Source organism: Prionailurus viverrinus, chromosome B3 (assembly GCF_022837055.1).
Source record: "Prionailurus viverrinus isolate Anna chromosome B3, UM_Priviv_1.0, whole genome shotgun sequence".
Taxonomy (NCBI): domain Eukaryota; kingdom Metazoa; phylum Chordata; class Mammalia; order Carnivora; family Felidae; genus Prionailurus; species Prionailurus viverrinus.
In genome coordinates this window covers 38,331,560-38,346,371 of record NC_062566.1, presented here as the reverse complement: position 1 = coordinate 38,346,371, position 14,812 = coordinate 38,331,560, and the positions used below count along the sequence as shown (strand labels likewise).

Here is a 14,812-nt window from a genome sequence, read left to right as displayed (position 1 = left end):
TTTTGCTCTTGGCTACAATGATCGTGACTTCCAAAGACTTCACCAATCTTAGAAAAGTATGAGCTTTTAACTTCCTTCTTGGTAAAGTGAGGGGGTCGAATTTTAGCAGAATTTTCAAGGAAACTTGAAATTTTACAGAAATTCTACAACCACCTATAACTTAGCATACACAATCTTTTTTCCCACATGTGAATTTATATGAGTCTTAAGCCCTCCAACAGCATTATATACTTCTTGAACACAGAGGCACTAACCTGACTATTGAGACAATTCATAGTACGTCATCTTAATGTACTTTTCACAGTACACATCCATGTTCTATACATACAGGAAGAGCTACAGACTGAGTGTCAACCCTCTAGACTGGCTAGTGATAAATATTACCAGTAATTTTCTTCTTCTTTTTTGAAACATGTGTTTATGAAAAAAAAGTCAAAGCTGGCTGTCATGTTTTAATACACAAATACTGTAGCAAAGTGAGGGTAACACAAAAGTATATGCAATTCTTATTTATCTGTCTATATCTATTTGTACATTTCAGGAGCCAGTCATAGTGAAGGAAAACTTTACCTCTGAAGAAGCAATATAGTTCCACTTATTAGTTGGCATTGAGCCATCAGACGCAATTTCACCAACTTCTAGTTCTAATGACGACTTGTTTGCAATGGTACAAAAGGGAGTCAGGGTAACTATTCGTGTAAGATTAAAACTGCTCATTTTGATGCTAACACCAACCTGTGTAAAGGAACAAACTTCTTTGAAATGATACACACACCCCATTCACATAAAGATTTCTTAAGATATTTTAAAATAACGCCTGTAAATAAAGTAACTACTAAGCCATATTCAACTACTGATTATCTTCTCACTAAGAAAAATATTTGGTTCCTTAGTTTGGCTCCGTCAGAAATCAATTCAAGAAATATCAAACAGTAATTTAACTAATGATGACTGTAATAACATATTTAGTTTAGCTGTATTCTTTATTTTTTTAACATTCCAAACATAAATTGTTTTATAATTAGTGTAGAGGCTCAAGTTTTGCTGCTTTATCATCTCTCTGTTAATAAATTAAGATAAAAGTTTCAAAGTGGCAATTACAACACGTCAACTGACCTCAGGTTACTCAAATTTTCAGTCAAATCTAAGATTTAAGAAACATCTGGCAGGGAGTAGTGTGGAATGAGGATTCTTGTATACTCTGAATATTTACAAGTTGCTGACGTGGATGGGTTCAACTCACTTCTTTTTTTTTTTTTTTTTCAACGTTTTTATTTATTTTTGGGACAGAGAGAGACAGAGCATGAACGGGGGAGGGGCAGAGAGAAAGGGAGACACAGAATCAGAAACAGGCTCCAGGCTCCGAGCCATCCGCCCAGAGCCTGACGCGGGGCTCGAACTCACGGACCGCGAGATCGTGACCTGGCTGAAGTCGGACGCTTAACCGACTGTGCCACCCAGGCGCCCCTCAACTCACTTCTTAAACTTTGATAAACGTAGGTCTTGTCCTGATACTAGTAGCCAAAGAAATTTATAGAGATAACAGTCCTGTACATAATACTTTGAACTCAAATTTCTGTACCCCTTAGAACCTAGCTGGGTAATGGAGCAGAAGAAAATGTGAACGAAGTCAAGGGTGAATAAGCAAGCAAAATCTTACCAGGTATTCCATACTGTTGGCAGGACACTTCACACATCCGTAACTTCCCACTGTATCCAATGAAAAACCATTGGACCAGGCGCTAGTAGAAATTTTTAATTGTACCTACAACAGAGAACACATAACCATCATATAAGAAACCTAAAACACTACATTAATTTTATTTGAGGGAAAGATACTATTCTATTAGAAATTTATTTAGTATCATAGGACACAGAAAAAAATAATCAAAGCCATACTGCCAATGGGTCAGAGAACCACAGATATTCTAGAGGCCAATAAAATAAATGCAGAGCTCTGATCTTCCCATTCATCTATGCAATGAGTTTAGTGAATTTAAAGATGTATGCCAATGAGACCCTCTGTTGTTTAAAAAGAAAAGCTTAACATAAAATAATATTTTCCAGTGTTAGACTTAAGATAATGAGCCAACAAGTTCTTAAAAGTTTTAAAACATAAAGAATTTATGCCTTTAACATTACTTATCAAATGCTAAATGAAAGGCATCATGGTCAGCAGAATGGAAGACAGCAGGACACAGTTCCTGTCTTCAGTGAGCTCCAACTAAACAGGGAGATGGGAAACACATACTAATAATTATGATACAAGAATGAATGAGATTAAGAGCTACCTGAGTAGTACAAAATGCTACCAAGGTGAAACGGTAAAAAGTTTACTTCTGGCTATGAGATTTAGATAAAGTTTTATAGAAGAGATCTAACTGCTCTCCTCCATTGAGATTATAAAAAACCTGAGGACAACCACAGGTAAGACACATAAACAGGTAAATAAATGCTATGGATTAATCAACACTTTAAGACAACGGTTCTTGAAATGTGGTCCCTGGACCAGCACTGTCAGCATCACCTGGGAATCTGTTATAAATGCAATGTTCAGACCCTACCCAGACCTACTGAATCAAACGTCAGGGGCACAACCCAGAAATGTATTTTAGAAAGCCCTCTAGGTGATTCTAACATGCTCTGAAACTTGAGAACCAATGCTCTAAGAGAACAAGGTTGTACAATCTAGCTCTACTTTAGACAGTTAGAAATCCTTCACACGTGTTAGGCTTGAGCACAATGACAGCCAAAAGATAAACAGCAGGGAACCAGAAAAGATGTGGCAGGCAGGAAAAAGCATAGGGGAAGAGACATTTTAGGCAGAAACTGTAACACAAAGGCCTAGCAGTGAGCACTTAGGATAATGTGTGAGAAGCAATTCCATGATAGGAGTCTACAAAGGAATGAAGGGACCAGAGCAGAAAAGACCAGGCTTAGGCACTAGGTTTCTCTCTCAAAGGCTTGGTTTTAGGGCTTCATACATAGAAGGGCTCAGTTAATATAAGCTAAATCCAACTGTTGCACCTTTTGAAATGCCATTACTGGTAAAGTACATAAAGTCAACCTTTCTACCTGACACTACTAAAATAACAGAAGTAATTTTTTTCCAATGTTTATTTATTTTGGGGAGAGAGAGAGAGAGAGAGGGCAAGCGCACAAGTGGAGGGGGGGAGGGGCAGAGAGAGAGGGAGACACAGAATCTGAAGCAGGCTCCAGGTTCCGAGCTGTCAGCACAGAGCCCGACACAGGGCTTGAACTCACGAACTGTGAGATCACGACCTGAGCCGAATTCAAATGCTTAACGGAGCCACCATGGTGCCCCAGAACAGAAGCAATTCTAAAGGCAATGGAGAAAAGGGCAATTCAGCCTTGGGAAACTCTTGCTAATCCTAACATCCCACTTGACTATGCATTCCTTAAAAGTCTCCTTGGACTTCATTCATACCAATGGCACTTAGCAAACTGGTAAGCATGGATTGAGGGAAGGCTAATGACTCAAAAATTTCCAAACTAGGAATTTATCTAGTTTAACTTGTTATATCAACCAAAACACACCTTATTTTTACTAAAAATATTCTTCTTCTTGAAAGAGAATAAAATAATATCTCTGAAATCAGCTGGATGTTTCACATGAATATCTTCTGCACGATACTGGAGAACCCGAGAAGTCTTGTTGATTAGCCAATAGGGACTAAAAACAGATAGCACCATCCGGCTGCCAATTCGTCTGACATGTACTGACAAGTCAACTGTCATCATTTCTGCAGAGTCAGGAGAAAAACACACAAGGAAGAATTCGGGAAGCGTATCACATATACGGAAATGTCCGTTCCAGTTTCTGCCCTGGTATTTCATCAGAACTAATTCCATTACTTCTCCACTGATTCTCGAATGGAGAACATCAGCAGCACTGCCTTCTGCTAGCTCATGAGTTTCTGCTGTTCCCTAAAAACAAACAAACAAAAACTAAATTTGCTTAGTGATATTTTAAAAACTCTGTGGTAACAACATCCATATTCTATGCAAATGCTAATAAATAACGTCCCACATTCAGATTAACTGACAAGACTTCAGTGGAGTCCCAGGCTTACATATTATGAATGTTCAATAACCACTAAGGACTACAAAGAAAAATATTATATCACAGCCAAAGGGAGAAACTGTCATTTGGCTATTAGTAAGTCAATGGCCACAGATTTTGAAAAAATAAAGAAATAAATAAAGTCAGATCTAGGCCTAGGATCCAAGGATGGATTCAGGAATGCTGGCTGTTGTCTGTGTCATTAATGAGCCACTTAACCGCCTGGTTTCAGCTTCACCCTCTGTTCAAATGCTATGCCTCGTGGTTCCCATATAAATAAAAGAAGGAAAGTGAGAGCAAACTTCTGACAAACTATCTAAGGGATGTGGAATTGTTTTTAGAATGATTAATAGCCACATAATAAATCAGGCTTCGTTTCTGAAAGCTTCTTTTACATAAATACTTTTTAGTTCATTTAATTCATTTTAGCCTTTACAAACTGAGGGGTGGCTCATTGTCAGATAAAGAAAAGAAATAATTTAAGCTCCAACACTTTCCAGACTTTTGTATTTTAAAATGTTGTGGAATGTAGAATCTAAAAATATTTATCACATGTCATTACTAAAAATGTTGCCCATTATTTATCAGACAGACTGATTATTTTAAGTTCAAGAGAAACCCAGATCGAATAAGACTGTTAACTTTACAATAAAAACTTTAAAATTAACTTTAGAATAAAGTAAGATGAATGCTTCCTCACTGGCTTTTTTCTATCCATCAGCTAATGGAAGAGATTAATATGGTTCTCATTTCATAGCAGATGCAGCAGAGCTCAGTGGAAGGGAGCAAGAAGCCAAATTACCTAGGTTCATATCCCAGCTCTACAACTTATTAGCTGTGGGATCTTGGGCCTGTCACTTAATTCCTATGTGACTCAGTTTGTTCCTCTGTAAAATGGGTCTAATAATAGTACCTACACCAGAAGGTTACTGCAAGGATTAAATGTGTTAATACAGGTAAAGCACATGGTATAGTGTATGCCATATACTAAATGCTGTATCGGTTTTTGCTATTATTAATATTATTAAAGCATTACAATTATGCTATGTAAAAATACCTCAACTAAAAACATAGTGAAAAAACTAGAAATCACTCTGCAATAATAAAGGTCAAACAAAATACAAGAGACATACCTCAAGTAAATATCTTAGAGAGTATGGGAGAAGGTTCCGCAAAGTGAGGGTAGGATAAAGATGGATAATGTAAGCTGGATCCCAATCTTCCTCGTGGCTACATATATAGCTTAATTCATCAGGCAGAGCAACTGTATTGACAATGAGAGGTAAGAAGTTGACTTCTACTGACGGACACTGAAGCATGCATCTGACTTCCCTGCTCCTGTGAAGTTCTTCCTTCCAAGAAATATAAGTGGTGGATTCTTTGTACCGATTCTCTAAGATACCAGCTGGCTGAATAAATAATTGACATCTAGAGAAAAAAGAAACAGAGTTGGGGAAAAAAGCTTTTATCAAGAACTTAAGAATCTCACTAAATCTTCTTGGTAACTCTACAAGGTAAATACTTATTCCTATTTTTACAGAGGAGGAAAACAAGGCTCCGAAAGGTTAAGAAACCCGCCCAAAGTCACATAGCTAACTCAGGGAGGAACTTTCTGGGAAAAAAACAAAAACAAAAACAAAAACAAAACGCTGTGTAAGCAATGACAAGTCAAAAAAAAAACAGTCATTTCAATTATAAAGGCAACCTAGTAAAAATAAATTTCAGAAAGTGCTAAAACATCAACTATACAGTAAGACATTTTTCATCTGGTAAATCAATGATTATATAAATGTATTTCTCTAGATGTCTTAAAACTGGCTTTTACACATCTTTAGATAATAAAAATATAAGGTTTTTTCCTGGAATATAGATCCCAATTCATATTTTAAAATATATAGTATGAACCTTTTAAAACTTTGTATTAGTTTCCAAGCATTAGTTTCAAGGAAATAGGTACCTATATGAATCCAAAGGAACATGGAACTCCTCTTCAGGGCTGGCTACTCCAATGGGCTCCAGCAGCTTAACATTCTTAACAGATTTATAGATAATGAATGCAATAGAGAAATGATTTTTAATCTGTTGGATAAAAAAGACATGCAAGTTGTTTAAAAAGATAACACATGGCCAAAAGAAAAATGTGAGCTGCACACAGTTACTTTTAGATCTAAAAGTTTCAAGCCCAGTGTTAGAAGATATTTTATGGATAATTGAAAAATTTTAGGATATTTAAGTGCTTTACATGAGAAACTTGATGTTTAAGGGGCAGTTGAAAAGTTCTGAGAGAGTCACACGTTCTACACTGATGTTCACTGTTGTGTATAATATGTATTACTCTTTGGAGTTCAGCCATAATATTTTCCCCATTACAACCTCTTTTCAATGCACCATGTCAAAACAGAAAAGGATAGCAAAGGAAATATAAGGAAAAGGACTACAACTCTCTTTCCTGGACTACAATGTGATATAGGCTAGAGCTAACAGCAAACTGAGAGAGAACAATGGCCAAAAGTTGAAATCCTTTAATTTTTTTATCTGATGTTCTAAGTAGGAAGAAATGTTCTTTTGATGACCACATAATGAAACCTGTAATAATGCACAGGAAAAGAAAAATGGATAAAGCCTTAAACATAGAAAAGATTAAGATGCTAAAATCTTTTTCTGGGGAGATCATTCCAGTATTCCTTCAGATATACTTGAAACATACAATCCCAAGTGATATACAAAGAGAATGGAATGTTATCTTATTTGGCAACCACTTATAATTATTAACACTCCCAGTTCTAAATCTTTAAAGAAAGAGGTGAAAATCTTCCTTAATTTTCAACCTAGGCCACAACAAAAATGGGCTTTCAAATAACAAAACTGTTTAATCAGACATTTAAAATGAAGACTAGAACAAAAACAAGTTAGATTGGAAATAGCAGCCAATTCAATCTATTACGTATTTCTGAATACTCAGTATTAGCTCAATGTTTTATCATATTCCTATATTCACCCAAATGATTGAAGATTTCTTGTTATACTTCAAGGGACACAATTCACTTTAATGGATTACCTGCAGAGGAGAACGAAGAGTGATTACTTTATTCCCTTCAGTTGCATCAATCTGTACCAAGACTGAGTCAGAATGACTGGCATTGGGATTCCGTACATTATACAATCGCCGTCCGGATCTGGCAACAGGGACTTTTGCAACTTCTGTATATCCATGAGGTACTAAGGCAGAGCATAAGTGAGAAGCATTCCAAATACCCATTTACCTATATTTCTCTCAGACAGAGTACTCATCAGCACCTTAAAATAATACAAGGGAATTCTTCATGACTGAACATGACGACTACTCAAAATGCTTTTCTGAGACGTAGGAACCAACAAAGAAAGGAAACTAAAGAAACTAAAATAAAAAAAGAATAAAATTTAAAAAAGAAAGGAAACTAGTTATAAAATGTTTTGACCCAAAACAATTTCTCTTGGGGTTTTAAATCAAGAAACAGACCCTTACCTATGGAGAACAAACTGATGGTTACCAGAAGGGAGGTGGGTGGGGGGATGGGTGAAATAGGTGATGGGGAGTAAGGAGGCCATTTGTGATGAACAGCAGGTGCTATATGGAAGTAATGAATCACTATATTGCATGCCTGGAACTAATATCACACTGTATGTTAACTTGGAATCTACATAAAAATAAAAATTTCTTAAATCACACAAATTTCAGCTTGTTCCTTATTCTTTCAACTATAGAGCAATAATCACCTTTTCTGTGTAATGGTGATAATTACTGTCAACATTTTATGACTTCTGAATATAGTTCATTTTCCTCTCTTCAATGGACTCACATGCTTTTTGAAGCATGCTACAGACGGCATTATTTAAGGGCACAGAAATAATCTAATTTTCTAAGGTAATTCTAAAATTTAATTGTCTCAAGTTTAGAGGAAGAAAATAAGAGCTTATCAACTATTTGTTTCAAGCCTTTAGAAATGTTGTCTCCCAAGGTATCTGCAGCAATATCTTTACATTTTAACAGAAATAAGCCACACAGCTACAATTCCAAAGATGAATATAAAATAAATATAGCATACCAAAGGTGAGAGTGAAGAAAGAGCTTTCCTGACGGCTCAACATAGATAATTTTCCTTGACGTGAAGGTTCCATGCTGGCATATTCCAATTCCAAATGCTGACCAGCATCAACATCATAAACACCACTTTTCTCAAGGGAGCCTATTACTCTGAGATTATGATTGGGCTGCACCTTAATGGGAATGCCTACAGCATTTTTCACTGTAAAAGGAGCCCTATCTTTTAAAGAGTAGTCAAAAGTAGAAGCAGTGCCCTCTGAAAAACCCTGAAAAGGAACATAACATCGCAATAAAATTTTTGCAACATTCAATTTTTTTCCAAAATTAAACATTTTTAAGAAAGTAATTGTGATGACAAACATAAATAATCCATACATGTTTCATTTTAAAATCCCATTTGAAATATTCCAAGAAAAAACCAAACATACTTTGGCTAAATTGTTGAAAACATTCAGGCAACTTTTGGATATGGTTATATTCATTGTGTCTCCTGAAGAAATATGAACTGCTGTTTGTGGCTCAGGAAGAAAAATAAAATCATCTCCTGGAATTAAACTTTTATCTTGGACTGGATTCTTCTTTACCTAGGAGGATAAATAATGTGACACATTTAAGTTATTAGCCATTTAATAACAAAAATTTAAAACTCTCAAAGTGTTAAACTCTCCTAAACTGGTCGCTTCATATTAAGGCTGGTCAAAAGTCTCAGTTTCAAAAACAACCAGTGATTCGCTTAGACACAGCACAGATCAGCAGTCTTTTTTGCAGTGTGTGGTCAGTGCACAGGGTAATGTTTCGAACTGTGTCACAAAAGCGCTCCAGGTCAGTTACAGTATTTGTTTCTTGTGCATTCCCCAGAGGAAGCTATTTACCCAGTGTCGCCTGACTAATTGGTCCTTATGTGTTGAGGCGTAATGGAAGATGACCCTCAAGTCTAAACCGATCCTCACTGGAGGTAATGTGGAATTCTGTTAACACCTACACATAATACGATAGGCTTTCACCAGCCATCAGATTCCACCACAGTTTTTGTTCTAATAGAGCTCAAAGGCCATATACAAAACTATTTGTTAGCCTGTCTATGCCAGAGACAGGTAGATCAGAAATATTACTTCTACTTTACTGAGAAGAAATTGGGACACAGGTTAAGTGGCTTCACAGTTTTAAAATAGGAATCTGCTGAGTCAATTTCAGTGCCACACACTTCAGGCTACACCAGAGAACTGTAGTGTAGTCACTTGTTAGGGGTATATAATTCATGTTCCTTTTAGTCAAGAAAAATGTGCTTTGGTATCCAGGATTCTGAAGTGCTCTCAAGAAATACCATCAAGAGATAACACACAAAGAATTCATGAACTATAATTCAAGTTTTCTCAAATGTTTTGGTCTCCTAAAATCACTGATGATCTCAAAGAGCTTCATTTATATGGATCAGATCTATGACTATGAAATCTATTAGAAACCCAAACTGAGAAAATGTTAAATATTCATTTAAAAACAATTATATGTTGAATAATATTTTAATGAAATATAACTATTAAAGTTATCTTTAATAGTAAAAAGAGGGGCATTTGCAAATCTCTCTAGTGACTGCCTTAAGACGAGTGGATTCTCATTTCTGCTTCAGTATTCATTCTGATGCAATATCACACAGTCTCTGGAATATTCCATTGTATGCTCACAAGAGAGTGAGAATAAAAATGATATATAATGTCTATTATTATGAAAATAGTTCTGACCCCACAAACCCCCTAAAAGGGCCTCCAGAATCCTAGATCACAAATCTTGAGAATCATTGAACTAAAAAATATAAATGAATGTGCTGAGTGCCATCAATATAAAGATATCGTATGGTTTCCTTACATCAAGCCTTAAATTCCATTGTCTCTTCCCCTCCACTCTCTCAATCAGTGGCTCCCAAACAGCATGGGTTTCATTATAGTAGTGAACCTGGAAAGGCACAGAATTGTAATAACAGAGTCTTTCAACTTTAACAACATATTTCTATAATCATTAGGAAAAATATTACACAATTAATGTCATATGCCAATCATTTTAACAACATACCTCAAGACACAAAGAATAGCTATAAAGAGGGTACATTTTCCTTTACTCTCTTACTTTACTGCCATAAATAAATTACTTAACAAAAAGTCTTTAAAAAACAGTAACCAGCTAAATAATACTACATTATGCATCAACAAGTTAAATGTTAGAATATATTATCTATTCAGACACACACACACACACACACACACACACACACACACACACACACTTGCTGTGGCCATGCACAAACAAGAAAAGTGCACATCTTAATTCTGCAGGTGTAATTTTGAGAAGTTGGCTCTGGAAGTATTAAATGATGTAGTCATACCTCTAATGTCATGTCAGCAGTAGCAGCCATTAGGGAAGTCCAATTTTTAATATTTCCTGAAAACTTAGACTCTGCCAGTAATAAAGGTACAGTTCGATGCCCAAGGCCACATTCTAAGGTAACCTGAACTGACTCTACAACAACAGCACAATTTTCCTCTATAGATAGACAGTGAATGTCTTTGAAATTTTCTGTTATTTCTGTTGCCATGTCAACACCAAGAAACCAAGAGTTATAATCACTAATAGATTTGATGCCCCAAAGATTTTCTGTTTCCTTAGATATATCTTTGGATTCATCTTCTTTTGTCTTTGGAGACATAGCAGCCATGATCGTCATCACAGTATTCAGAATTATGGGTGAAATCTTTAAAAAAGAAAGCAGAAAAATTTTAAGAATAAATTATTTCTAAATGAGAAGAATATATAACACAAAACTTTAAAAAAAGTTAAAAATTTAAACATATTACATTAATACCTAAGAAAAACAAAAGAGAATACACAAAGCCATATGTCAAGTCAGCTAACATCATACCCATGATTTCTGCCCAGGCTACATTGGAATTAAGTAATTAATATTATATGTTAATGTCAAAACCTAAAGTTAAATTGACCAATTCATAATAAAATAGGGTTATATGAAAAGAAAAATGTAGTATAACTGAATTTTTTATTTTTCAACCAGTTGCATTAACTAAACCAAAGTATATGATCCTCATCAAAATATACATACATGGTTTTCATTTTTCTGACTGAAACAAAAAGCCTAAGAATCACCATGGATCCCCTTCCACCTCCCCTAAGTTCTCCAAACTCTACCTCTTATTATCTTTGTATAGTATCTTTGCTCACCTCCTCATTCCTAGCCTTGCACCTTAGTTCTACACTGATAATGCCTACTATGTCCAGTGCTGACTGGACCCTCAGAATCTACCCTCCACATTTCCACCAGCATTCTTTTCCTCAAACTCAAATCTGGGCAGGCCATTCCTATGCCTAAAATCTTCAATTGCCCCTAACTTTAAGGATGCAGTTCAAATTTCTCTTTAGCTGAGGACACAAAAGTCTTTGTGATGTGATACCAGGGTTTCCCAAAGTGTGAGCAATACTGGGTTAAATAAGTGGGTTCCTTTACTGTTCAGTTCTCACAACCTCTACTTATGTAATTTGCTAAAATGATATGATTACATCACCCAAAGAAGGAAGTAGTATGAGCCTCTTCCCAAACTTACCTGTCCACTAAGTCCCTTCTTCGTCCTTGCCTTATTAATGTCACCTTTAATTAGAGCTCTCAATCTTACAACTCCACCGCACCATTCTCTCCAACCACGTGGAATCACCACTCTAAGTCCTTAAAAGGTTTTTCATACCTCTACTTTTGTGCATATTGTCAGTTCTGTCTTGATAACCCTCAGCCTCCCTCTGCTTCTAACCTCCATCAGATTTTCAAAACTCAGTTCAAGTAGCCTCACTTCAAGGCAGATTTCCCTGATGTCGTGGTCTGATCACAGGACCCTTCCTTGTGCTCCCAAAAGCACCAGTACAGGCCTCCAGCTCTGAAAGCCAGAATCACTGATTTACTTCTTTCTCTCACATATATCAGTAAGTTCTTTGAAGATATGGACTATGTATCACCAATGCCTTGTATAGACATTTTTCGTACAAAGTAAGAGCTCAAACAATGCTTGCTGAATGAATAAACAAATAAACTGATATACAAAGAAAGGGAAAGACAATATTCCCAGTACCTTAACCTATTGTCTTAGACTAAGTGCATGCAAATTCAAGACCTTTCCCCCTGAATGACCACCTTAAGTTCTTCAAAAAGTAAATCTGTTAACAAAATTCAATCTAAAACTATTGAGCATTTTAAAATATTGAGAGAAAATTGCACTGTTATTTATATGGTAACTCAAATGACATTAGTTTGAGCCTTGGTTTAATCACTATCAGTTATGGTATAGTAAAACTGCTATCAACCACCTCAATATTGCGTCCTTTGGACAGACAGAAAAAGAGATTCGGGGAAGTATTATTCTCTGCCTTTCATTTATAACCAATTATGAGGTCATACTTAAACAATACAAATGCTATGGGAGAACAGAGATTGTTTTTCCAATACTTCAAATATAAGAGATTAATAAAAAGCAAATCCTAATAACTTATTTCTAGCATACATCTGTCATTACAAAAATTTAAAAGCCAGATAAAACATTTAATTATGTAATTATTAAATTCACATTATACCTGAATAAAAGCCTAAAATAACTTACTACAAATAAAGGCAACTTCACTTTTCCATCCCAACTTTCTTCTCTTCCCATCCCATCTCTGCTGTCTCCCAAACCCAATCTCCCCAACACACAAAAAGCAAACATAATGGATAAAAACTATCTCAATCATTTATAGATATTTAAAAGTACTCTCGTTATAAAAAGATAGAAAAAAATTTGCTTTAAAGAAAAATGTCTTTTAATATTAGCAGTATTTACTGTTTGAATATGTAATGTAAGTAGCATAATGTTCTAGTTAGAAGAGACATCAAAAGATTTTGCTAGAAACAAGAATTTTTACCCAAATAATATGATAGGCACTGACCTTAATTATAAATTCTTCAACCATAATGCTTATATTTTGTTTTCCTGAAGCCCACATACATTTTTCCATAAATAAAGAACAAGGCTGTAAGACCTAGTAACAAATAAATAAAATTCACATTTCCTTAGTTAAAATCTGTTAGGTATACGTAGATAATACACACCAGAAATGTCTTACTTAACTGGACATCTTTTTTTAAAATATGTATTTATTTTTGTTAGAGTGTGTGTGTGTGTGTGTGTGTGTGTGTGTGTGTGAGCGAGCACGCATGAGCATCAGAGGGGGAGGGGCAGAAAGAGAGACAGAATCCCAAGCAGGTTCCACAAAGTCAGCTCAGAACCCAACTTGGGGCTCAAACTCACAAACCACGAGACTATAACCTGAGCCGAGCCCAAGAGATGGATGCTTAATGAACTAAGCAACTCAGGGGCCCTTAACTTGAGATCTTTAATGATACCTTATGCCAAAAGCAAAAGACAAATGAAATTAGGTGAGAACTTTTCTTGTGAGGGCTCTTAATTATGACAAATCCGTGTACATTGTCAAAGGACTGTAAGCAGTTCTGATCAACTCCTTTATGTCAATTCTTAAGTAAGGATGTACAGTTACTAATACAAGTTTAAAATGTTTCCTTTCAAAACACCTGGGTGGCTCAGTTGGTCAAGCACCTGACTCTTGATTTTAGCTCAGGTCATGATCTTATGGTTCATGAGATTGAGCCCCCTGTAGGGCTCTGCTCTGACAGTGTGGAGCTTTCTTGGTATTCTCTCTTCTTCACTCTCTGCCCCTCCCCTGCTCATTCTCTCTCTCTCTCAAAATAAATACATAAACATTAAAAAAAATAAAATGTCTGCTTTCACTAAAATATCTTTCAAACGATACCCTTTGTAAAATATGCCTTTAAAATACCCATAAAAATGAGGTGAAGACTATGGTAAAGTCTTACATTCACAAAGAAGTACATGAGGAAATGAAATTGTTAATTATTAGTTTTTATGACAACTAAATAACTTGAAATTGTTATTTTAAACAAAGAGTTCTGGGGTAGCTAGATGGCTCAGTCAGTTAAGTGTCCAACTTCGACTCCGGTCATAATCTCAAAGTTCATGGGTTTGAGCCCTGCATCAGGCTCTGCGCTGACAGCTCAAAGCCTGGAGCCTGCCTCAGAGTCTTTGTCTCTCCCTCTCCCTGCCCCTCCCCCATATATGCATGCACATGCATTCTCTCTCTCTCTCTCTCTCTCTCTCTCTGTCCCTCCCTCTCAGTCTCTCTAAAATAAATAAACATTAAAAAAATAAAGTTTTGTTAACACATGAGAAAAAGACTGTGGTAAGGTACGTAAATGAACAGTTTCCCTATGATGAACACGAAGTCAGTCTTGAATATCATATAAGGTGCTTATAAAAACAAATTTCCAATCTGTAAACCCAATGACTTACTTAAAACTATTAAGCTTATATTTGTAAATAAATGTACTTATACTATATATATATAACATATATATATAACATATATATATATCATTAAAGAAATAAGTAAACTAACCTTACACCTCAACTGAATAAGTAAACTAACCTTACACCTCAACTGAATGAAGGAATTAGTATTGTCTTACTTACATTTAAAAAAAAAATTAGGAAAAGCTTTTCCTGGAGTAATCAATTAATTAT

The 14,812-nt window shown here is 35.6% G+C and overlaps 1 protein-coding gene across 1 annotated transcript in view; it reads right to left on the bottom strand.

Moving 5' to 3' along the window:
- The window catches only part of VPS13C (vacuolar protein sorting 13 homolog C), a 201,969-nt gene that overhangs the window by 50,345 nt on the left and 136,812 nt on the right, over positions 1-14,812 (bottom strand). Inside the window, exons 51-61 of the mRNA XM_047862226.1 lie at positions 13,143-13,235; positions 10,546-10,911; positions 10,032-10,118; positions 8,597-8,752; positions 8,170-8,434; positions 7,143-7,303; positions 6,042-6,163; positions 5,218-5,512; positions 3,559-3,948; positions 1,661-1,765; positions 571-735 (exon numbers count right to left, since the gene is read on the bottom strand). Of these exons, the coding sequence (XP_047718182.1) occupies positions 571-735; positions 1,661-1,765; positions 3,559-3,948; positions 5,218-5,512; positions 6,042-6,163; positions 7,143-7,303; positions 8,170-8,434; positions 8,597-8,752; positions 10,032-10,118; positions 10,546-10,911; positions 13,143-13,235 (2,205 nt within the window). The remainder of the gene's footprint in view (positions 1-570; positions 736-1,660; positions 1,766-3,558; positions 3,949-5,217; positions 5,513-6,041; positions 6,164-7,142; positions 7,304-8,169; positions 8,435-8,596; positions 8,753-10,031; positions 10,119-10,545; positions 10,912-13,142; positions 13,236-14,812) is intronic.